The 25,858-nt window shown below is 42.2% G+C and overlaps 1 protein-coding gene across 3 annotated transcripts; it reads left to right on the top strand.

Annotated features, from left to right (window-relative positions):
• The first annotated feature begins 31 nt into the window (after positions 1–31).
• MDH1B (malate dehydrogenase 1B) lies at positions 32–25,295 on the top strand. Of its 3 annotated transcripts, XM_081813772.1 has the most exons (12): positions 49–169; positions 4,228–4,340; positions 7,795–7,929; positions 8,104–8,246; positions 10,209–10,705; positions 14,120–14,261; positions 16,016–16,179; positions 18,358–18,497; positions 18,806–18,857; positions 20,892–20,972; positions 23,767–23,835; positions 24,644–25,295. In XM_081813772.1, the coding sequence occupies exons 1-12, from the start codon at positions 148–150 to the stop codon at positions 24,682–24,684; spliced, it is 1,599 nt and encodes a 532-aa protein (XP_081669898.1). In that variant the 5' UTR covers positions 49–147; the 3' UTR covers positions 24,685–25,295. The 3 variants fall into 3 exon arrangements, with proteins under 3 accessions (XP_081669900.1, XP_081669899.1, XP_081669898.1); XM_081813774.1 differs by lacking the exon at positions 4,228–4,340 and having other exon boundaries at positions 32–169; positions 8,127–8,246; XM_081813773.1 differs by lacking the exon at positions 4,228–4,340 and having other exon boundaries at positions 38–169.
• Positions 25,296–25,858: the final 563 nt, after the last annotated feature.

Here is a 25,858-nt window from a genome sequence, read left to right on the forward strand (position 1 = left end):
AGACAGTGTATGATCGTGTGCCCCAACACCTAACCCCTCTGGCAGGGCCCCAGAAGCCTCGCTCAACTTCAGAGTGCGCCTGCGCCATGCCGTGGTTGCCAGGAGACCGCCGAGCCGCGGTTCCTGCCCCTGGGTTGAGGCTTTAACATGGCCAAATTCGTGCTTGCGGGTGAGTGATCCCCACGTCCGCCTGTAGACCGCTCAAAACACCGACAACTACTCACCCCCTTTGGTCGCTGAGCAGTGATTTTCTTAACTGCCTTTTGTTCTAGCAATTCCAACCTCTATATGGACTACCCCAGGCTTCTTATGCATTCGTTCAAAGATGCTTATTGGGCAGGGTCCTCTGCAAAGCACTCCCGGACACTGGGGACACAGTGGGGGAAAAGATATACCTGGGCCTTCGAGGAACTTTCAGTCTCACGGAGTACCGAAGCATGTAAACAAGTAATTTTGATCCACTGTAATTAATGAAATGAGGGAGATGTGCACAGGGCTCTGGGAGGTGTTGCAGCAGCTGATTTTGTGAAGGTTTGGGATAGGGAGGCCATTCCAGATAAAGGCACACAGCTAGAAGTCTCATGGCCTAATGGAGAAACTAGATATGGAGGAAGTGACTGGACCTGGGGCTAGAATGGGAGCCACAGCCGGATCCTGGCACCTAAAGTGCCCCAAACAAAGGTGTTTGAACTGTATCTTGAAAGCAATGAGGAGTCTTAAAATTTTTTTAAGCAGGAGAGTATCCTTAATGGGTTTGCATTTTAGGAAGCCCACCTTTGTCAGCAAATGGAGGAAAAGGATGGAAAATGTCACTGGCATCAGGAAAACCACTAAAGGGTCTTAGTAAAAACAACGGGCTATTGTACCTGCCTCCGTCCCTTCTCAGCAAGCTTCCTGAAAGAGTAGACTGCTTTTGTTTCTTCAGGTACTTCTTCCATTCAGTCTGGCTTCTACTTCTGCCTCCTTTCAGAAATGGCCTTCATCAGTCACCAATGACTTTTACAGAAGCTGTCCAGTCTTTATTGGAACTTTCTGATGCATTAACACAATTGACATCTCCCATCTGCTTGGAAATCTATTTCCTTTGCTTCTTTATTCATTCAGAACATTTTTGAGCACTGACTGACTATATGCTGGGAAGGCAGTGATACAGGCACTTACAAAGAATGTTACATGTGGGCTAGTGGCAGGGCTGGTTCTATAGGAGCAGGGGCAGGAGCCTTTAGTCAGGCAAAGGCTTCTTGGATGGAGTGGTTTTTTAAGCAGAGATCTTTAAGCAGAGTTACCTAGCAGAAGGAGGTAGGGAAGAAGAGAGTGATTAACTCATCCATGGCAGGGGCTGGGGTTGGAATGAGGAAAGCTAGAAAATGGAAATAGATTTAGTAGGATTGTAGCAAAGGGTACAAGAAAGAGAGTGTCATAGGCTGAGGCCAGAATTAGATATAGATTCCCGTGAGCCATGTTCAGTATTTCAAACGTTATCTAAAGTACATAGAAGGCTTTTGGAAGGAGAGGACATAATCAAATTTGCATTTTATCTGAATGGTATTCTCTATGGGAAGAGAAAGATTAGATGCCAAGACCCCAGTTAGTTGCAATAGTCCAGGAAGAAGATAGTGGTAGCCTGGCCTAGTATGGTGGAAAATGGAAATGGAAGGAATTGAGTGAACTAGAGAGATATTAGGGAGGCAGAATTCATAGAACTAAATGTCTGATTGGGTGGAGGAAGGCAAGGGAGAAGAAAGAGTTAAAATTATTTCCAACCAGTGGTTTGGAAAAATGGGTAGATGAGTCATTGGGAAAAAAAAGTGGAAAAGTAGGTTTAATACTCTGGATACTCTTAATTCTCTTAAATAACTGAGCATAATGAACATAAGAGAAGAGCAAATTTGGTGCGGGAGTTTTGGCAAAATCTGTACTAGACATGCTGAGGGCCTATGAGACATTCAGAGGGAGATGGAAAAATACAGGAAAGTATAAACATCTAGATAAGGCGATAGTTCTGAACTGGATGTGCAAATTGCTACTTGAACCCAGGAAGTGGAGGAGATCCCCCAGGAAGAATGCATAGAGTATAAAGATGCCTTGAAGAATGCTAACCTTTTAGTGGATCAATAAAGGAATAAGAACCTACAAAGTATAGTGAGAATGACCAGAGAAGTAGGATGAAAACCTGAAGAATGACCCCCACCATAGTGGGTGTTTCAGAAGGATAGAAGAAGGCAAATGCCAACAAGAAAATGACCAAAATGTATCCATTGGATGTAGTGACATGGAGGTCCTTGATACCCCTCTAGAGAACTGTGGTTAAAGCCAGATTGCAGGGGGATGGGAAGCAAATGGAAGTGAAGAACTGAGGATGGTAAGTGTAGAGAACTCTCTCAAGAAATTTTAATAGAAGAAGACAGGTAGAATGCAATAGCTAGAGAGGGACATAGGCTTTTTGTTTCTTAAGACAGGAGAAACTTAAATGTAACTTGACTATATTTAAATAGGATGGAAAAGGACCATTAAGAATAGGGATAAGGTGCTGAAAGAGAGGAGCAGAGTTGGTGGCAGTTCTGAAGGAGGAAGAGGGTGGTGTTCAGAGCCTAAGTGGTGAGGTTAGAGCTGAACAGGAGGTAGGAGCCATCTTCCATGAATAGGAGAAAGAAGGAAAGGATGAGTCCAGATGCAGACAGGCTTGTAGGTATGATGGCAGGAGGTTAGGGGATTTCCCAAATGACAACATTTTTGTATGATTTGGTTTTGTTTTTAGATCACTCTTTTTTTTTTTTTAAAGATTTTTATTTATTTATTATGTCAGAGAGAGAGGGAGGGAGAGAGCAAAGCAGGGAGAGTGGCAGGCAGAGGGAGAAGCAGGCTCCCCACTGAGCAAGGAGCCCAATACAGGGCTCAATCCCAGGACCCTGGGATCAAGACCTGAGCCGAAGGCAGACACTTAATCAACTGAGCCACCCAGGCGCCCTTGATTTGGTTTTGATTTTGTAAAGTAGAAAGCAAGGTTATCTCTTCTGACAGTGTGGGAAAATGGAGAGAAGGAAGAAGTTTGCAAGAAGTGGGCCACGTTTGGAATGGAAATTGTGGAGAACAGAAGAGAGTGCTGATAAGGAAAATAGAAGAGTCTCCAGGCAGAGCTGAAGGCCAGTTGAGGCCAGTGACCATGAATTTATAATGGCGCCTCTCTGCTTGCTTCTCCCATGTTTCTCCAGGGGTGCCTAGCAGCAGATGGAACCCAGAAACAGAAAAGGCAGGTAACTGCGTTCATCCAGGGTGAGAGGCTTTTACCAGGCTGATTTGCCAGAAACATAGTGGGGCAAGATAATTTAAAACATGAGCTAGAGTGTGGTTTGAACTCATGAACCATGGATTTGAACTAAACAGGGAGGCTAACAGACGGAGTGGTTGAGAGGGTTGATGATTTAGAAGTCGCCATGAAGTGGAGGAAGTCACGATTGGGAGTAACTGGGGAAAATTGTTGCAGAGGGGGTTCTGCACTGGGCCCCTGCCCCTCCAACTCCCATCAGACACCTACCCAATCCATCTACTCTGGCGGCTCTAACTTCCTGTGTATTGATGGCCGCAAAATCTGTTTCTTAAGCCCTTATATGGGGCCTGCACTTCAGACTTATAGGTACAGCTACCTGCTGGGCTTATCCACTTAGATAAACTGCGAATACCTCCAGCTGCATTTGTCTACAATTAAACGTCTTACCTGTGGTTTCTGTTCAGTAAGTACAGGATCATCTACGCAAGCCAGAAGCTAGGAGTTATCCCAGACTTTTCTCTGCTTCTCCTCCCCCCCCCCCAGTACCACTCCCTGGAACACATATCAAATCTACCTGTGATTTTACCACCACTCCTCACTTTACACTTTGCCTTTTAGTGGCTACAATGACTAGCTCATTATTAATAGTTCATGCTTAGTAGCATGGCAGCCCCTTAGAGAATGTGAAGTCTAGCACACTCCTGGAGGAGAGTAAATATCCAATCGCCTTTTCTTCTTTCCACATTTTATTACTTAAGATTCTAACCTCCTGTGAGATCATTTTATTTTTACTACTGTTATAAAAATCAGAAGTTTATATGGTGGCAGTTTAATGCTATAATTCTATGTTATAAAATATATCATAACTATATGATTAATTCTGTAATTATATGACAAATACAACTACATGATAGTTTCTGTGTGATATAAGAAAATGTTGCAAATTTGAACTCTTTTAGGTAGAGCAGATTGCCCATATTATGCTAAAGCAGAACTCCTAGCAGACTACTTACAAAAGAATCTTCCTGATTTTCGGGTGCATAAAATTACACAACATCCTCATGTTTGGGAGGTAAGAAACCTTTATTGTTTGTTAAACTCACACACTCACAAAAATGTGTTCTGTTTTAATGAAATATTAGCCAGTGTTATCAGATGGGCTTCCAATAATGAATGTTCATGTACTACTATTTTAACACTAATAAAATTAATTCCTACTTAGCAGTCTCAGAACATTATATGTTTTTTTCTTTGTACCTAGTAAAACAAATGAGGCCCTAACCAATCAGTAGAATAAATTTAGCTGTTTTTTTCTCCCAAGAATCCAGGTAACCTGTATTAACCTTTTTAACTTTTCATTCTCCTTCATTTGATTTCTAATGACATGAGGCACTTGCTTATTTGAAATACCCTTCTTTGGGACTGTGTTTCCCCACAAACAGAGATTTGGGGGAAGGAGTTTCCTTTACTGGGGGGTGCTCTTGGGAATAATGCTCTGGGAAGGAATGAGGACAGCAGTGTTGTGTAACAGGAGAGGTTGAACCACCGTGCTGCTGCAACAGAGGGCTCAGCCAGCCCTGGCCTCTGAAGCTGGGCTGGCCCTTCAGAGATGCCCCAAATACAGGTAAGGGGGCTGGGCTTTTGTAATGACACAACTAACAGTCCTTGGATGCAGGCTGCTCTTGGGCAGGGGACTTAACTCTAGGCAAGGGAACCTCTCTGAGGTCAGTTCCTAGAGAGAGACTCAGCACTGAGCTGTCAGCAGTAAGTACACCTGGTGACCCAGGGAATGAGTGTCTTGGTCATGAAGGGGGAATCTGAACGACATATGATAGGATCTGCTACAGCTCACCAGTTGTTCTGCCTTTTGGAACTACATGTTCCATATAATAAATTCATACCATCTGGGAGCAGCTCTTCTGGGGTTCTGGTTGGCATCTTTCCCTGGGGAAACTTGACAAGAGGATGGTCAGTGAAAGGAACCACAGTCTCCACTGCATATCATTTTAGGGCTGTAACTGACACTCATCACCATTCTTGTCTATGATCCAATGTCAATCCCCCTCACCCTCTGCTGGTCTAGGTGACTTCTGAGGTGTGATGACCTAGACCTGTATCCTCGGGGGTCTGAGTCCTAGTCTCCCAGGATGTAACTGGATGTGACTGCAGCACATGTACGCTTGCTGGCAAAATTGAGCAGGGCAGTACCAAGGATGCCCCAGCGGGTCACCTAGATGCCAGATATTCTTTCCTGCCCACATGCCCCTGATCAGCAGGGCCAGGTACTCCTTCCAGGATGGTAACTCCTTTCCTTGACTGCTGTCTCTTGGCACAGGAGCTCAAAGTGACCAAGCAGCAACCATAGCTTAACGTTTAGTGGAACTCTTCCTGATAGAAACACCCTGGCACCTCTGGAATTTAGAACCTCCAGACCCATAGAATCTAGAGTTAAGTGGGCTTGGGGAAGCACAAATTCTCCAAGTGGGTCACTGGGTCACTCTTAATTCCATCCCTCGGTTCCTGGATTCATGTATTTCACCTAGTGGGGAAAGCACTATATTGATTCATGGTGTATATTGCATCCTGAAAGACAGTGCTTTATCCTTACAAGGTAGCAACCTCTAAGCACCTTCGGTGAACTGTTCTATCCCTCTATCAGGTGATGTGATATATAATAGGGCCAGTGCATCCCATGGTTACGTGCCCAATCCCACACATGCTTTACTCCAAAGTGGTTCAAAGTGATGTTATGCAGAATCCCATGTTGCTAGGTTGAACATTTTCTAAGCTCTTGGGCAGGGTGCTGGCCAAAGCCCTATAAGAAGAAAAAGCAGTTCTTTGCCCAGAATATATGTTGATTCCAGTCAAGGTGAATCACTGCCCTTTCTAGGGTAGAAGGGGTAAAATGTAATCAACTTGCCACCAAGAGGCTGGTTAGGGTCTTTGAGGGATAGTGCCATTATCAGGGGGTCAGTGTTGGTCTCTGTTGCCAGCACATTGGACGTTTAGCAGCCACAATGGCTCGATCAGCTTTGGTGAGTGGTGGCTTGTTCTCTAGGGCTGTAGCATAGCCTCTGTCTCTTTTGTGAGCCCAGTGTGCCTTCAGCTAAGTCACCTTATCTGCTGGGCTGTTCCATGCTTTTATCACCGTCGATGTTCTCTGATGGGCACTGCCCCTGGCCTCTTTTTATTTAGGATTCTATCAGGGAGTCCAGCTCTATAACAACACGTCCTTTAATAGCCCTGGCCTAGGATGGACAGCCACACCAGTCTTCTCCATGATGCTGAGAACCATCATCAGTGCAGTTCTTATCATTTTGATGGATGTAGTGTCCTCCAGGCCCTTCTGGAGAACATAATGGACCAGTAGGTTTCCTGCCTTCCATAGTGGCATATCCACTCCAGCATGCCTATTTTTCTAAGCTTTTTGATTCCTTCTTTCATTGTCTCCTGTGGATGTTCTGGTATTTCTGTTTCATTTCACGTGAACCATCACTTTCTCCAAGCTTTGGAGAGCCATCCTAGCAACGTGTTGCCACTGTCTTCTGAGGTGCTTGCCAGAATATGTACCCTTGAGTTGCAGAAGAGTGATTTATATTGATAAATTCTCCCTTGTCCAACTTTATATTCCACTCTTGATTCTGCACCCTCAGGGTCCAGTCCTATACATATTCCCCCAGTCCTACCAAGACATCAACATGCCCCACTTGGTGCTGAAGGTCCTATGGGGCAGAGTCCCTTTCCTCCAGAGGCCTGGCAATTCACTGGCCAGGCTATGCAATGAATAGGGGAACCATGGTGGAATCCTCACAGCAGCATTGTTTGCTTTAAGGGAAGATAGAGAGATCTTCAACATCATCAAGAGAAATTAGTTTCTAAGATTTTATGTGTAAGCTAGCCTCATTACACATGCCTCCAATGACAAGAATGTTGTCATGTACTTTACTCACAAGAATGTTGCTCTCTGTCTCTACTTAGCTCTTGTCATTAGAAGGCCTGGTCTACACAAACCAGATAATGATGATTTAAACTGTCTCTGATGAATACTATTAGAAATCCACAGATAACTTTTAGCTCATCAGTTCGGTCCAAATGACAAATTATACCCACATATTTGGACAGCAATATCAAATTTAGGTGGCCCTAAGACTGGAAGTATCTCACATAGGAGAGCAAGGTAAGAACCAGTTGAATTTTTTTGAAATCAGCTAAGTTGGAAGACTTGGCTTCTCTTTTAAGCTAACCACTTGCATTCTCTGTCTCCTCGGCAAAGAGAGCAACTTTCGGTACCTTTATTTGGTCAGCGAATTTGAAGAATAGTCTCGTATTTGATTCATTTGTTACTTCACTCACCATTATTTTCTCTATTTACATTTTACAACGTAAAGATATCTAAATTTTATTATGTATGCTCAGTGGTAGTAAAAAAAAAAAAAACAAGCTAGTTCGTGTTTGAATTCTGAAGTATAGAACTGAATTCTGAGACAGATTCAATGGACGACTTCTCTTGGAATATCATTCAATAGGAGTGGTTAAAAGACCTGTGTGAGAAAAATACGTGGAGTCACAAAAAGTCCCCCATCATATGGAGAGAGCTGTTGGATCGTGGAGGAAAGGGCTTGCTTTTGGGAGGATATAACGAGTTCCTGGAATACGCCCAGGTATATGGTTTAAGTTGGTTTGTCTGCTCAAAACATTGCCATTCTCTCAAGTTGTTCTCCAAATGTCTTGCTTTCCAAAGTATTCTCTCTGCTCTCTTTATTCTGTTCTGGCTTTAAACAAAAACTTTCCATTATAATCATTGTCAGTGTTGACTTTTTCTTCCTAATATTTAGCTTTACTATGGTGTCACCTCTAGCATGACTACTGAGCTGATGAAGATAATTGCTCAAGAGAACCTGGAAACACATATAGAAAAAGAACTGGAGGAAGAAATCAGGAAAGATCTCATCCACCCTTTGCAGGTCTGGATCACCAGGTGGGACAGTCAGACTCCAGGATTCATGAGATTGGGTGTTATATTTAGAAAGGACGATAAGGTGGGACTAAGTCCATGATGGAAGAACCTCTGAATGTCAAGTTTGAGATTTGTATGTATAGATATGTACATGTATAGATACGTGAATATATACATATATATCCCCCAATATAGCTCCATATTTAAGTTTTAGATTATAGGTGTATGTATGCACACACACGTATAAAATCTAAGAGCAACTGTATAGCAAAGATCATTACTTCGACAACCCTGTCTCCAGCTCTTGTCTCCTCACTCTGTGTCTCTCATGCTGTCTGCTGCTTGCCTTCTTGCTCTTTGCCTTGCCGCCCTTCCTTCCCATTCCCTTACTTTCCTTCTCCTCTCCCCACTCCGGTCTCACTGCCTGCTGCCCTGCCTCGCTTTCCCACTTGCTAGTGCCGACCTTGTGTTGTGTGCCCGCCTCAGTAACCAATGTTGTGGCTGGACCAGACTGTGGTTCTTACTACGTTGGCAAGACCCCCTCAGCAATAACCATCAGGAAACGTGAGGAGAAGGGGTTTTGTTACTTACACATCCTGGAAATGACATGGCAGCCCTGGAGCCACACAGTGAAGTCACCGGTGGGGAGAGAGAAAGAGAATGTGTGAGCACACAAGGCCCCGGGGCTCTGCTTTTATTGGGGTTGAGAGTGGGGGACTTGGTTTTGTGGGCTCACTCTGTCCTGCCGAATTTAAAACCTAGGAGTGGAAATTTAAAGCTTGGGAAGAGAAAAAACAAGCGGCCCGGCTGGCCGGTTACTGACATCAGAGATCTCTAAAACAACTGATCCTCGGTGTGGGAGGGCCCCTGGTTCCTTAGCGGTGTGTCTGGCAGCGTGTTTACTGCAGATAACCATCTTTGAAGTGGATACCTCCTCGGCAACCAAAACCTGTAAAAAACAGAAAACAAACCTGCCAGGGTTTATACTACACCTGAGTTTTGCTCCTTCTTCCTTTTTTTCCTCTCTTGCTCCTCACCACGTTCAGTCGTGGGTACAAGCAGTCTTCACTAGCACCTTTTGTCTCTGTACTCCGTCTCTCTCTCGGTGTCTCTTGCTGTCCTTGCTCTCTCTCTCCCTCCCCACCCCTCACTGTGTCTCTCACACTGCCCTTCTTTCTTACTACAACTGCATGTATTCTAACAGTCATGTTCCTTTGGAAAATTATTCATTATGAAATAGTTCAATACAGAAAAGAATTAAGAATGATGTAATAAGCATAAACATGAAACTCACACCCAGATTTAATAAATAGTACATCACCTTTAGATATTTCTAAAGGATTAAAATGGTACAGATACTGTTGAAACCTTCATTGAACCCCTCCCTAAACCCATTGTGAAAATCAAAAATGCCCAGGTGCATTTCCAAACTCCTGTCAGGGTCATTACACCTGTCAATTGGTAGCCAAGCTATAGAGTACCCAGATACTTGCCGGATTGTGGGTACAGATACACCTAGCCTATGCTGATCCTGGGCTTCTTTGCAAGGATTTAGAAAAGATAGTCCTTTCCAAAGAAAAAGAATGTCATTACTTTGTAGACGAGGGTATAAAGTAGAAAAGAGCTATGGTTAAATAAAACTTATTTCTTTACCTTTTTGAAAGAAAATGTCAACATGTAATTAGAGTACTCTGACACCATTCTTTTAAATTTTGCTTTCTACATATTCTATTTTATTTGAAAAGTCTTTGTACATTTCTTATTTGGGGTTTGTGTTCAGATGGTCAGAGCAAGGGATTGGTGGTAAGAATATTTTTGCTCAACTTTTGCTTCCTCACCTTAAAAAGTGTATGTGGTTGTGTATGCCTATTTAAGATATTAAACCACCCTATTAATGCACCTGCAGAAATATCTATTAAGAATAAAAGCTTAGCAGGAGCAAAAGATTTAACCATTCATAATCCGGCTTTGCATTTTTATTAGCGCATCTGTCCCTGCCTGCTACAACCTAATTCCCATCTTGACAAGTGGTGAAGTGTTTGGAATGCACACGGAAATTAGCCTGAATCTATTTGACAATAAGCAGGCAGAAGAAAATCTCCACGTTATCGTGACTGAAACTCAGGACCTGGTGGCCCCCTTGCTCCGGAGCATCTCCATCTGCACCCGAGTGGAGGACGCCTTCCTCCAGGCCCACGTGATCATCATCCTGGACGAGAACACTGACCAGGAGGTGTACACTCTAGAAGACTGCATCCGAAGCAGGCTTCCTTTGTGTAGGCTCTATGGATACCTGATCGAGAAAAATGCTCACGATTCTGTCAGAGTTATTGTGGGAGGAAAAACGTTTGTGAATCTTAAAACCGTTTTGCTTATGAGATATGCCCCAAACGTGGCCCACAACATCATTGCTGTGGCTCTGGGCGTGGAAGGCCAAGCTAGAGCTGCACTGGCCAGAAAACTGAGAACAACCTCCTCATGTGAGTGAGCTTCTGTGTCTGTTTCTGTTTTTCAACAACGTGATTTCAAAGCCGCTAGGAAGAACACTGTACCCCTTTAGGATTATTCTGGATATCTGGAATAGAAAGTAGGAAGCAGATACAAAGAACTCCTTACTGTGTGATTTGACTACGGTGTGAACATTTTTTTCTTACTATTTTTCATGACAGGCTGACTTTGTCCATCATTTAAAAAGTTAAACCAATGTTTTTTTTTAAAGATTTTATTTATTTGAGAGAGAGAGAGAGTGAGAGAGAGAGCGCAAGAGGGGGTAGGGTTAGAGGGAGAAGCAGACTCCCCGCCGAGCAGGGAGCCCGATGCGGTACTCGATCCCGGGACTCTGGGATCATGACCTGAGCCGAAGGCAGTCGCTTAACCAACTGAGCCACCCAGGCACCCAACCAATGTTTAATATAATAAGATTTCTGTTTTTCTAGTTATAATTTGAAACCTAATATTTCAATTTTCCATAATAATAGTCAACTAAGGTAATCAGTGTTGTTTTTTTTTTTAAGATTTTTATTTATTTATTTGACAGAGAGAGACACAGTGAAAGAGGGAACACAGCAGGGGGAGTGGGAGAGGGAGAAGCAGACTTCCCACCGAGCAGGGAGCCCAATGCAGGGCTTGATCCCAGGACCCTGAGATCATGACCTGAGCTGAAGGCAGACGCTTAACGACTGAGCCACCCAGGTGCCCCTAATCAGTGTTATAAAAAAAAAATCATCAGGGGTGTGTTTAAGTGGCTCCACCCCACTTCCCACCGATGTGATGGTAAACATTTGCAAGGGTATTAAACTTGTCCGCAGGATTCTGCTGTCTGATCGTTTTCTGCCCCCAATTAGTCTTGGAACCGGTAGACGTCAGAACCACGAGAGGATGAGACTGGATTAGAAAATGGATTGTTGTATTTAAAAGAGGAGTGCTGTATTTGAAAACATTTATCATCTTTAACACATTTTAGGTGTCCGTGCCTTTAGTTGGAGCAGGTGCAACAAAGCCCATGAAAATGCAGGGAGGTGCGAGGCGTTCCCTCAAGACAGTGGGGAGATGATGAAATGTGAGCCTCACATGCTCCAAATCGGGGCCATAAAGGGCTTCAGGAAGCCCCTACATTATAGGAATAGCTGTATCACCCACTGCTTTACAGGGAGGCCCTAGACCCATCACTTCTGGTATTCTCACACACAGATCTTCAGTGCCTCACCCCCAGGTTCAGTGATTACCTTAGCCAAATTGCTATAAAATTATTTAGTAGGAAAGAAAAACACTTTCTAATCATTTTATCTCTGTGCCAACCTTATATACAGATATGTAGACACTGCTTTATCACAAAAGATTTCTGATAACGCTGATCAAAGTGCCAAGAAGAGACAGTGTTACAAAATTTAAAACAAGGTGGGGGCTTTCAACTAAAAAGCTGCTCTCGTGTGGTTCTGGTGGTGCCATAAATTGTAAGCTCTCCTGGACCCAAAGCCAATAAGCATATGAGAAGCAGAAGAAAGAGAAATGGAGAAATGTTGGGTAAAGGAAAGAGAGACTTTGGAGGGACAGAGGTCCATGGGAATGGTCCGCAAAGCAGCAATGAGAGACTCTGCACCAACAAAGCCAGTTTCCTGAAATCAGAAAACCATCAAGGAGAGTCATTCAGTGAAGAGTCCAGATGCCAAGAGGGTAGCAGATCTTTCCAGGATGTCCCTTGAGTTCAGTTCACACATAACCCTGTTTCTCAGACCATGTGCATTGGGGTTGGTTGGAACTCTTTCTGCTGCAAGTGACAGCAAGTCCACTCAAAGCGACTGTAGACTGTAGACAGAGAGAGGTTATTTTCAGGCATAGATGGATGCTGGGGCTCCAACGATGATGTCAGGACTGGCTTGCACTCTCTCTTGACCTATCACTCGGCCCCGCTTTCCTCAGCATTGGTTTGCTTCTCAGGCAGGCTCTCTGTACAGAGTGGCAAAGTGGCCACTGGTGTCTCCAGGCTCATACATTCATAATTTAGCTCAACCCAGGAGAAAGAGGGCTTGCTCCCTCAAATGTACAAAAGGAGCAGGATAATATCTCATTGGCCAGGCTTGGGCCATTTGCCCATCTCCAAATCAATCGTCATGGCCAGGAGTCTGGAATCTGGGACTCCTGCCTATTGATAGACCTGAGGGGTGAGGACAGCCCCACCCAAACCATATGGACTGAAATTGAGAAAAGGTAGTTATTTAAAGGAGAACCGGGATGCTGTTAAAGAAAAACAGTAGGGAAGAAATGTTAGGAGGAAAAACAGCAGATGTCCACTATGATTTTCTCTAGCAGAGTTATATAGAGCCCTAAGTCTGATAAGAAAAATTAATTCTCCCTACTGCCTGCCTTTGAACACAACCATGTGAGGGTATGATACTTAGAGCTGCTACAGCTGTTTTAGGACCATGAGAGGCAGGCTAAAGAATAGCATCTTTGAGCTGCTGAGCAAGCACCAGTGTTACTGCCTACCTCAACTTGTTATTGCCCGAGAAAAGTGAGCTCCTCCTAGTTAAGCCAAGTCAGAAGGATATTCTGTTACTTGAAACCTACACATCAAACTTACCTCATGCACAACAGTAGAGAATTTAATCTCCACTGTAGGAAGTGGTATGACTTTGGAAGATAATTAAGTCTTTAAACAAATAAGTTAATAAATCAATAAAATTACTTATTTTCACTTCAGATACAACATTCCTAGAAGATCCACAGTTTTAGAATCATATTCAATTTTAATCCCTATTTCTCTAACCCCTGTCCTCTTATTTTCCTTCACAGGGGAATCACTTTGTATAGTAGTTGCTTTCTTACCCGCTCCCCTCCACCCCCAGGACGTTGCAAGGATTTGGGTTGATGTGTTTCCTTCTAAACCTTCCACCTAAAAGTGCCTTACACATAGAAGCTAATTCAATTACTTATTGATTAGGATGTTCCTGAGATCCTCTTATTATAACACCCGCCTTCTGCAGGAAATGAAACCCATCCGGGGGTTAAGTGATTAGCCCAAATTTCTATTCCAGTCTAGAATCAAGAACATTTGTCAGAACCAAAGCAGATAAAAAGTTCTCCTAATGGCAAGCAGAGTGGTTAAGTTAGGACCACACCAGTGGTATAATTTTCAGTAGCAAGGTCTTTCAGAGAGCATTTCAGTATTTCTTGAATTCACTCATATGGCCTATGTATGAACATGATTAGGAATTGCCGAACCCTGATGATTCAGTAAATCATGTCATTTGTACATTTGGGGGGAGCATAAACTTAGATCATTTTATAGCAAAAGATCAATCCTAAAACAACACACAGGCAAAAAATAGACTACAGGCAATTTTTTGTATTAATGCTCATTCTTATGTTAATTTTAAATTTCTTTCTCTTCACAGGTATCAAAAATGTGATAGTTTGGGGTAATATTAGTGGAAATAACTACATTGATCTGAGAAAAGCCAAGGTTTACAGATATGAGAGTGCTATTTGGGGACCTCCTAACTACTCACGTCCTGTTTTGAGCTTGATTTTTGATAGGTATGGTATATTTTTAAGTGAAGTATACTAGCAATGTTGGATACATGTATAATAGTTGTTATAATCCTTTAAATCATCTTAGAAATCTTTGAACCAAAATGACTTGGCATTGGTATTGTTCACACTCACCTTTGTTTATGTGCTCTATTGAAGATACAGAAAATCCCACAGAATCCCAACTGGTCAATCCCCACGCCCAATTTATTTGACTTTGCAATTATGAATTTTTATATTTCAGACTATCCTTAAAATGTCTCACATATTCCTTTAAATTTATCTCTAAATCAAGCATCTGCAAAGTGAGTCGGGAATGAGGAATTAAGATGGTGAGCGGGCCTAGGCCATGCTGGGTGTTCTGTCCCAGGAGAGGCAGGACCGAGGACTGGGCAAGAGCACCGTCTCTAGAACCAAGCTACCTGGGTTGGGATTCTCAAGCAGCCACTTCCTAGCTGTATGACTTTAGACACATTACTTAACCACTCTATGCCTTAGGTGTTTCATCTGCAAAGTGGAAATGGTCCCAAAGCATGGGCCGTACAGGGTCGTTGGGAAGATGAAATGGCTTAGTACAGGCAAAGCGCCAAGAACCTCCCCCACTGCAGTCAGCGCTACCTTTTTGACGGGGCTGGGGAGAGGAGAGGAGGAGGAGTGGCTCTGAAGCATCCTTCTAAGCTTTGCAGCCCCTTTCCAGCTGTAGCATTTCCTCTCCTTTGCCCCTTCCTCAGGCCAGGGGCACTTCATCCCTGCCCAGAAATGATGCGCCCCCGAGCCCACCCTCCTGGCACATGCTTCCTCTGGGTATGGGCAGTGTCTCCTGGAGCTGTAGGTGCTAGCTTAGCAGGGGCAGCCCTTTATCGCCCTTTATCGCCCTCTCTAGTCCAGCTGGTCTACTCCCTAAACTTAAACTTTAGATGATAACAACTTAGTTATTTCCCCAGTTCTCAATGTGCATTTTCTTTAGATAATGTTATCCCCAGATAACATTTTCTTTAGAATGAAGGATACCACTGGCTCCAAGATAACGTCTACATAGAATAAATTTTTTGAAACTGTTCTTGCAGTCTGACCACTTTTCTGTGTTCCGTATTTCTATTATCATGTTTAGACACTTCAGGATTCTTTTCTGTGATACTTCATTACTTTTCGATTGACTTTTTTTTTTTTTTTTTGGCTTTTTAAAAATCACTGTTTATTTGTTAGAGGGTTTTTTTTTTCCATACAGATATTTGCAACAATTCTGAATTCCCCAAAATCATTCATAGATGATAAATACCATGCTAAGAAAGTATTAAATTTGTACAAAAATACTTTATAGCTTAATATTTGTTTGTTACAAATAAAAACATATTTCAGTGAAAAAATTAAATTAGATGGCATTTTGTTTAGGAGGGTTTCTGGGAGCTCAATCCCCAAGATGGGATTGCCAGCCTGCCCTGTATGTTCTGCCCATATTGCCCTATATTATTATTTTTTTTAACTTCCTTTCCAATATTTTTGACTTTTTTTTATTATGTTATGTTAATCACCTTACATTACATCATTAGTTTTTGATGTAGTGTTCCATGAATAAGAAGATAGCAGGAGTCGATTGACTTTTTACAGGATTCAAGAAGCTTGAAGAAGGAAGGTACACAGGAAGGCATATTTCTCTTTTATGGAGATGATTTCTTATACTGAGATCCATTGACCCAAAGAACATTCTTTTATTCCCATTCTTCCCTCCATTGTAAAATCGTTTCTTTCTCTCCTTATAGTGACTGGGTAAACAGACAATATGTGGAAACTCTTAAAAAGCTGACGGCCACAGGAAAACAATTTGGAGCCATCTTATCTGCACACAGTATAGCCACTACATTGAAATACTGGTACCATGGCTCACCACCTGGGGAGATCGTGTCTTTAGGAGTACTAAGTGAAGGTCAATCTGGGTTTTTTTTTTTATTTTGTATTACTTTCAAACCTGCCTGTATGCCTCATACCCCTGCTTCTGTGTCCCCGCCTTCTGCCTTACCTGGTCTGTAAGCTGTCTGGACTTCCACAGTACCATACTCACTTATCGTTCATGCACTCACTCATTATTCATGCACTCATTCAGCCATTGAGAAATTCTGCGATGTTTTGTGTGAATGAGCAGGGAACACACACACAGCTGCTGCCTTCAGGAGACCTAGAGCAGAGGGAAGAAGAGCCAGCTACAAAAACTGCAGAGTTCCACTAAGCTGTTCTCACTGTATCCCAGCTGAGGAAGGGAAAGCAAGGTTGGTTTTAGGCAGATGGAAGGAAGAATTAGGACGGACTTCAATAAGGAGGTGACCCCCCAGGAAGCCTTCAAGTCTGAGCAGTGTTTACCTGGCAGACTAGTGTGCAAAGAACACCCCCCAGGAGCCACAGTGGCGAAGATCCAGGGTCAGGATACGAAGGACCTAGGATCAGGATGCAGATCTTAGGGCACCCGTGGGAATGCGGAAAGCTTCAGCTGCAGATACTGTATATGCATTTTTACAACCTTATCGCTTTCATCTGCTAAAAACTACTTCAGAGAACTTCTACGTTTTTGAAGAGTAGGAAAGAGAGAAGAGTTGTTCTGTGTTCTGTGGGTTCTGTCGAAAGCATCTCTTCCCTTTGTGTTTTACTTTCTCCCTGTGCAAACTCATTTGCTGCTAAAGCTTCCTGCCTCCACCTCTCTGCTGAGCAGCAGCCTATGAAACACTGTCCCCTGGACCATGCTGTCACCTCAGACCGACATACGCCAAACTGAACTCATGGTCTTCCTCTCCAATTTGATCTACCTCTTTTGTTCCTTGTTATGAGTGGAACCACCATCCTCCCTGTTATTCCAGTGACCATCGTGCAGCTCAAGGAAATCTCCCAGATCCCCCAAGTCTGAAATCATCTGTCTCTCCTCTGTATGTGAATAGCATTTTGTTCCTCTGTCAGGGAGCACATTCCAGCCTGTCCTCGTTGGTGGCATGGTTAATTTCTTTAAGTCCCCTGTGTCCTGTGTTCGAGCGCATACACCCTGAGGGCAGGGCTTTGACTGAGTCTTCCTGCTGCTACTTCAGGGTTAGACACTCAGGGAATCTTGTTTCAATTGCAGTAAGGCACATGAGCACGCTTTTAATGCATAAGGTGAATCAAATCAGTATGTTACCTTTTTAGTGTAATAGGCATTTAAAACCTTATCTTTATTTGTTAACAGTTTAATTTCTGTAGGAATTCACCAATAAACAATGCAATACTGGTGGTGAAGGGCAGGTCATCACTGTCTTCCTGAAACCATGTAGGTAGACTCTTGTATGTTGTCCACCCATCAGGCTGGCTCTTTACAGATTAAAAAAAAAGAGAGTGAACAGAGAACCTCAGATGCCCTCTAAGGAAAGGCCTTTTAGATCCTCGTTTCTTGACTATCCTCACATTTTTGTTCTACTGACCGCATTTTTGATGACTAGAATGGCGAGAATCATTTTCTCATTTGATGGAGGCACAAAAGGCAGGGGGGCAATTCTATCTGAATGTTGCATAGTTAGTAGTAGTAAGTGTTGTCCATCTTTTCATTTGGAACACATCCAAACTGGGCCCTGGGAGCTGCTGGGAAATCATCAACTTCCCCAGCCCCTCCCTCTCCCACCCCAGGCCTCACACTGCAGCTATGGGACCACCACAGCAGGCTACAAGAGCGCAAGGCCAGGTGAACAAATGTCTTGGGGTCTTGGGCCAGTGAGGAGGCAAGGAAAGGCCACAGGGGGCAGAAAAAAGGAGTCTAGACAAAATGGAGGAGAAAGACATGAGCCCCCGAGGCACAGGCGTGGGGTCTGAACCAAGCCTGAGGGGACAGAAGGGGTAACAGGAGGGACCAGTAGTTCTTCTTTCAGAGAGAAACACAAAAGAGAGAGTTGTCAGAACTTGGAGAGATGCTCAGTCAATACTTCTAGAGTAGGTGTTTCAATCCTCCCGGGAAAGGAATTCTCAGAAATTTAGTTCACCGTTACCATTAAAAATCATGCACAATCTCTGTCCTTTTCTACAACGCTTTACATGAAGGGTGTATTGTTCTGAGTGCTTTTGTTTTGCTTTGCTTTCTATTTGCTCACTACAGGCCAGTTTGGTATTCCTGAAGGGATCGTCTTTTCTATGCCTGTAAAATTTGAGAATGGAACTTGGGTAGTTCTTACAGATCTCAAAGATATTGAAATCAGTGAACAAATAATGACCAGAATGACAAGTGATCTCATTCAGGTAATGTCTGAATAGATAGAAGAACCCTGACTTTGATAATGACCGTAAACTGATTCCTCTAGGCCAAGGAACCCACACTGATTTTCTGTGGGTTCAATTTGCATCCTCTTCCTAAAAACAACCAGGAGGCAATAAGACTTTGAAGAAATCAACAGAAGAACACTACTCATTATGTTACATAATGTCTGGCATGTTAAAAATATTTGTTGGTTACTTAAAAATCAAGACCCAAAGTGTTTTTCTATTGAAGATTGATTGATTAAGCTAGCAATTGTGGTCACTTCTCTGATTATAAAATTTTTCAACAGGAGAAACTTGTTGCACTTGGAGATTTGATCAATTTTCAGCCCTATCAATCAGGTAATCTTTTCAATGTGATGTTTTATTGAGCTGCTACTAAAAGACTATTAAAATATTTGTTGGGGCTCCTGGATGGCTCAGTCATTTAAGCATCTGCCTTCGGCTCAGGTCATGACCCCGGGGTCCTGGGATAGAGTCCCGTATCCGGCTCCCTGCTCAGCAGGGAGCCTGCTTCTCACTCTCCCTCTGCCCTTCCCCCTGCTCGTGCTCTCTCTCTCTCTCTCTCTCATGCTCTCTGTCTCTCTCAAATAAGTAAATAAAATCTTGAAAAAATTTTTAAAAATATTTGTTAAAACTGAATCGCTATTGAATATTGGTAACTATAATCTATACTTTATCACTTTTAAATGAAATTATTGACAAAAGAAACTGCCAAGTTTAGTGTGTCCTTCGAAATAAAACATCTCATAAGAATGCTAAAGAAATCACATCTTTTTTTTTTTTAAAGATTTTATTTATTTATTCATGAGAGACAGAGAGAGAGAGAGAGGCAGAGGGAGAAGCAGGCTCCCAAGAAGCAGGGAGCCCGATGTGGGACTCGATCCCAGGACCCTGGGATCATGACCTGAGCCGAAGGCAGACGCTTAACCATCTGAGCCACACAGGCGCCCAAGAAATCACATCTTAAAAACACAATGACCTTATAAGTGTTGTGTGTAACATATGTATTCATATCCCAGGCCTGCCATAACGAATGACCACAAACTGGGTGGCTTCAACAACAGAAACTTACTCTCTAGTGAATAAATGAGACTAGCAGGCCTAAATCAAAGTACTGGCAGGGCCATGGTCCTTCAGAAGGCTCTAGGGACGCACCTTTTTCTGCCTCTTCTGGGCTACAGCTGCATCACTCCAATCTCTGCCTCTGTCTTCACGTGCCGGTCTTCTCTCCGTGTGCGTCTTGTTTCTTCTCCTTAAAAGGACACCAGTCATTGCAATCCAGTACGACCCCATCTTAACTTGATTAAATCTGCTAAAACCCTATTTCCAAATAAGGTCACATTCACAGTACCAGGGATTGGGACTCCCATTTGGGAACACAATCCAAACCACAACATTCCATTTACTTTTAGATCGCTTAAAAAAAAAAAAACAATACATTTTAACAAGCCTATTTTTCTCACTGGCAGTTTCTCTAATACTAAGCTCACAAGGAAGTGCTATCATCTTTCTTTGATCTCTAAATATTGAAAATATTTAACAACCAGTATGGTACAGATTCCACCCAATCAAAATAGTTGCTGCCTCTCAGAATGAATTAACTGGTAAAAAAGAACCTGGCAGGGGACAGAAGACTGTCCTTGGTCCAGACCAGAAAGGGTTTAGTGAGGTCAAAGTATGGCAGTGTGGAAAGGGCAGAGAGACCAGGCCTCGAGGAAAAGAGGTTCTGGGCAGAGGATGGGTTTTAGGAATTCAGATCTGGTTCTGCCAGTGGTCAAGTCACTAGGAATGGGCAAAAGCAAATAAAGTCCAAAGGCAGCATGGAATCCAAGGGCATAGACACAGAAGTCCGAAGAGCAGTTGGTTTTCACTGGAACTCTTTTATTCCCAGAGTTTAGAAGCTCTCTGTGTGGCTTCCTGCTTTTGCAGAGTAGAGCTGCAAATTCCTTTTCTGAGAATGGGCTATAAAGAAGTCATTCCAAATTTGACTCCTTTGGTAGTTAGTCCTAAATTTTCTGTAATACTTGCATTATAGAGGGTTTGGTGAAAAAGAGTAACCTAATTTTATGCTGTTTTCACTAACAAAGGTCAAGGCATAGATAGATAGATGATAGATAGATAGATAGATAGATAGATATAGATATAGATATAGATATAGATATAGATATAGATATAGATATAGATCTTGATTCTGTCAACTTCAGACCTTGCCCAAAACACTGTTCCAGAGATTCCAACATCAGGGCATTGAAAATAATCAGAATTTTGTACAGTTTGGAGATCTCTGCTTATTAGCATATCAATGAGATGATTCATGCATGAGGTTTGTTTAATCTTTTTGATTAATTTAATACTTAATTTCTTGACTTTTAGAGACTGACATAGCCAAAAGCGATGAAAAGACCACCTTACCTACCACATACAACAACCAGGAAAATCAAAGAGTCTCAGATGGTAGGTATAACAATTGAAGAAAAAAAAATGTCCTTTTTATCCAAGGCATAACACTAAATTTCGAAGAAAGGAATTTAATCATCTATTAGCCACAAAGTGGAAATTAAATCTTTTATCACCCTCATCCTATATTCAAAAATCAGATCATATTTAAAATCTATTAAAATTTTGAAGGAAATTAACAGATATTCATTGAGCACGTTCTGTATACTGGTCACTGTGAGAGACACTGGAGACACAATGACAGAGTTATAGCCATACAGATATGTCTGGGGAAAGGAGCCCTGAGAATACGAGGAAGTAAATGCCAACACGCACAATGAGTTTTTTAACTCAATAAAACAAAGCAATACAGGTCAAAAGGAAAGAAAGTATATAATAAATAATCTAGAAAGGCACACGGAAAAGAGAAGTCCTTGTAATATATGAAGAAGACTTAGTCGTATCTTCAAATCTAGTTGAGACTTAAGATGGTTAAAGATAATGAAATGATCATTTATTCAGAAACTCTGCTGGTTCTGTCACACAAGGTGAAAATATTCGAGATCTATTGTACAACAATGTATACATAGTTAATACTGTACTGTACACTGAAAAACATGTTTAAAAGGTAGATTTCATGTTATATGTTTTTAGCACAATAAAAAGAAGAAAGAAAGAAACCACACTAGGTCCTAGGGATATGAACATAAATCAAATATTGTTCTTGCTCTCAAAGTGCTCACCGTCTAGCATGGGAAACAGCAAAGCCAATCAAAAACTACCCTGTTGAGAGGGGCTTGATGGCTCAGTCGGTTAAGCGTCTGCCTTTGGCTCAGGTCATGATCCTGAGGTCCTGGGATCGAGCCTCATGTCCTCCCTGCTCAGTGGGGAGTCTGCTTCTTCCTCTGCCCCTCTCCCCCCACTCATATATTCTCTCTCTCTCAAATAAATAAATAAAATCTTAAAAAAAAAAAAAAAAAAAACCTACCCTGTTGAGAAGGAAGTGGTATGTAGAGAGAGGCCCAGGTATAATGGAACCACACTGGGGGTCTCCTGATAGGGACAGCAATGTTAGGAAAGGCTTTCAAGTAGAAGTGACATGGGACCTGAGTCTGGAAGGATGAGTAGAAATTTCTCATGTCATGTAGTGAAAAAGAAGCCTGCAGGTGGAGGAGTCAGAGAAGCTGTGAAAGGTGCCCCACCAGAAGGAGCCACATTGGCAGAGGAAGCATTTCAGGTGGCCAAGACATGACCAGAAGTGTGAACCCAAGGCAGTCTAAAGTTGTATTCAGAAGACAATAAACAGAGTAGCTGGGCTAGAGCAGAGGATCCCAAAATGATGAGTCGAACTGGAAGAGGCACGTGGAGGTCATCTCTAGTTTGGCTGGTTGAGAGCTCAGCCAAGTGGCTGGTGGGTGGCGAGACAAGCATGAAATGGCTGCTATTAGCTTAGAGAACTAACCTGGCTTTCTCATTGGCCCCCTCGAAGATGATGGAGCCACCCAAATCACTGTCCGGAGGACTGTGGTGAGCTCAGTCCCAGACAGAATAGGTATTTATATAGTATCTCTAGGATGGGTGCAGCACTGTTGTTCCAGTTGGCCCAGCTGGTATTGAGCAATACTCAAGGAAATGACTGAGGGCTCCAAGGCCCTTGTGAGAGAACTGAGAAAAAACTGTCAGATCTGTCATGAGCAAGGTGACTGGCAGCTTTCCAGCATGGTTGAAAAAGAGCCAAGTTGTAGAGTATGTATTCTAGAGTTTAGGCATCAGAACAATCCAAGTTGTTAATTAAAATGTTAGATTCTTAGACCCTCTACTAAGTCATAATCTTACACAGACTGAAGAAGGTTAGTGGTGATAAAGTAGAGAAAATGGGGCTGATTTCAGGTTGTTTGAGGGGCTATGTGTTGAATGAGCATTAGAATCAAATATCACTTGATAGTGCTTTCCACAGTGTGGCCTCAGTGGGTCGTAAAAAAATTTTGTAGGGGGCGGCTGGTGGCTCAGTCAGTTAAGCGTCTGACTCTTGATCTCAGCTCAGGTCTTGATCTCAGGGTCATGAATTCAAGCCCCGTTTGGGCTCTATGCTGGGTGTGAAGCCTACTAAAAAAAGAAAAAAAAAATCGTGGGTGATGAAATCAATTTAACAACTGGCATTTTTTCCTTAAACTGGAATAAAAGTGATAAGAAAAGAGTAAGTAAGAAGAACAGATTCTTTTTCCCAATGCACTAGAAGAGAATAGAAAAGAAAAACAAAGATGAGTAGAAAAGATAAGAAAAGAGTAAGTCCTGTTTCATGTAACTTTTTCTGTTTTATTGTAAGCACACAAGTGCACATACTGAACTATAATGTAAAATGCATTTTTTACTGTGAGTCATGGTCAACCAAGTTTGAAAAACACTGACCTAGACCATTTCATAGTTGTTAGTTATATTTTAAATCCAATATGTTTTATCTAATTTTGGTTTCAGAATATAAAGATAGAATGTGTTCTGATCTAATCCAAGATGAGGAAAAAAACCTGGTTATGTCAGACACTAAGTCAATCGAGTCACATACCATCTCTGTAGTGCTAATGGTCATGACTCACGTTGTCAGGTCTTAGAGAATGACGTTGTGGTCAGAAGAACGTAGTCCAGTTCTCAAGACTCCATATAAAAGTGATCAGGCATCTTGCAGCTTCCCAAGAAGAAGGCATTCAGAGAAACTTGGAGTGGAAGCAACAGGATAGGAGAAAATGAGACTAACTTCAAAAATCAATGTGCTTTAGATACTAAAATCTCTGTTCTGCGCATTCTCTATTTACAGCAGTGGATCTTTTAGATCTGATTCCTCAACCCAACTCTGAAAAGCCATACAGTCAAGAAGCCATAAATGGTAGGTGGGGAAACAAAACATTAACTAGTCTTTTCTTATTCTATTAATACAACTGGGTAGAAGAGATCAAGTGTCCCCCAGATATAATTCTTTTCAAACCCTCCCCCCTTACATCCCCAGCTTTGTTTGCTGACACTTTTGGAACCTCCCTTCCTACATTTATAACCAGGGCTATGTCAATGGCAACTGAATCCTTCTTTCAGAATGAATAAGTAAGGAAATGGACACAGATATATCTGCAAGTCCAGATTTTCAAAGTCTATAACCTAGTTGTCATGGTATTTTTTGAAAACTAGGCTGATACAGACTTCTTTGGGGCTGACCAGTCAGGATATTCATCCACGCCTCCACACTCTTATTTGAATGTCCAATAAAATGAACAAATCCATGGTACCTTCCATTCTGAAAATGTATAGGATGATGGGCTTTGGAGTGGGGCTAACTAGGGGGAATTAGAATTGGTACATAGACGAGAAGCAGGGCCAAGAGAAGAAATGGAACTGACCATGTAGCTGCAAAATTCAGAATGGGAAGCAAAGGAACCAAGCAACACTGCAAGTAGAAATAGATTAAGGTCAGGAGGGAGGCCAGAGTTTAGTTTTGCTGTATGTAAAAGATCTAATGATGGTCTTGTGGTTTGATGTCCCTCATAGATAGAATCCCTCTCACACACACTCCCTCAGTTGAATCAGATTGAATACAGGAATCCAGGAAACAGAAGAAAGAGGAGAGCAAACAAAAAGCTAATAAAAACATAGGTTACTAGTGGATTTTTAAATAGTTACACCTTTTCATTCTCCTTTTACAGATTCTGAAGACAAAAGGGTGGAAGAGCAACAGATAAATTAGACCAACTATAAAGATATTTGGTGGTGTAATAAATATGGAAAGACCCATGAATGCCTGTATTTAGGGAAGAATAGTTTGCAAGATTGACTTCCATCTTAGATAATGTTATGCTAGACAATAATGTGACTGCACACACACAAAAAGATTGAGTTCAATCATTTTGTATTACCTGAATCCCCTCATAGGTTTGCTTTTTGTCCTATTTTCTCATATAGTTTGGTGTCAATTGCTGTTTTTTTAAACTACATTAAAATACAATGGTCAGTCATTGCATCCTTGCCTGTGCATGCTTCTAAGAGAGCCTGCTTCCCCCCACAGGCCATACCTAAGGCATGGACATGAGTGGCCATGTTTGCTCGGCTGTTCTTACCACCTTGGCTTCAACTGATTGGACTAGAATAAATACACCTTACTCAAGGGGAACCAATAGATTTTCTCTCACAGTGTCAAAAACTTGCACTGAGAAAAATGGCTGAGTAAGTTGGTGTCTGGATCATGGTAAAGGGAGTGACTTAGAGAGAGCTGCACAGTTCTGCTGTGAGGTCTTCAGAGCTAGTCAGGTTCACCAGCTTCATAAGGCCTGGCTGTATATTCTTTCTCCTTGGATTTGCTTGGGATAATTATCTTTACAATAAATCACACTTTTACTTTAGCTCAGATGGAATAGGTTTCTGTTTCTTGACACCAGATATGGCCTGAATAAATGGAATTTTGAAAGGAAAGCATAATATTTTTACCATATAATTACATGGTTTAAGTAAAAATTACAGTCTTTATTAAAGCAGCAGTGGTCAAACCAATATGCTCATATATTTGCAAGCTAATAGAACCCTTTACAAATGCCAGTTAAGAACTTTTGAGAGCCCAGGAGTCACGTTAAAAACTGCTGATCTCTGTGCTTTCTCTGTAGTTTAAATAGCTTTTACAGTACAAATTACTTTCTGAAAATTCAAGAAAATTTCAGATGCTCCTTCATTGCTTCTGCACCATTATGATTCAAAACTGTGACTAACTTTTGCTTGTTTCCAAAGTCAGCACCTCATTTGATGTTATTGTAAAGAAAACTTAGTGTCTGTCAGTGTTAAGGACTTTGGGTAAGGTTTGGTGCCCTAATTCTACCATTTCCCCTGCCTCGGCTTGTGGTATCCTCAAGGGAGTATGACCACAAAGAACA

Source organism: Leptonychotes weddellii, chromosome 3 (assembly GCF_054177405.1).
Source record: "Leptonychotes weddellii isolate Sample4059 chromosome 3, ASM5417740v2, whole genome shotgun sequence".
Lineage (NCBI taxonomy): Eukaryota > Metazoa > Chordata > Mammalia > Carnivora > Phocidae > Leptonychotes > Leptonychotes weddellii.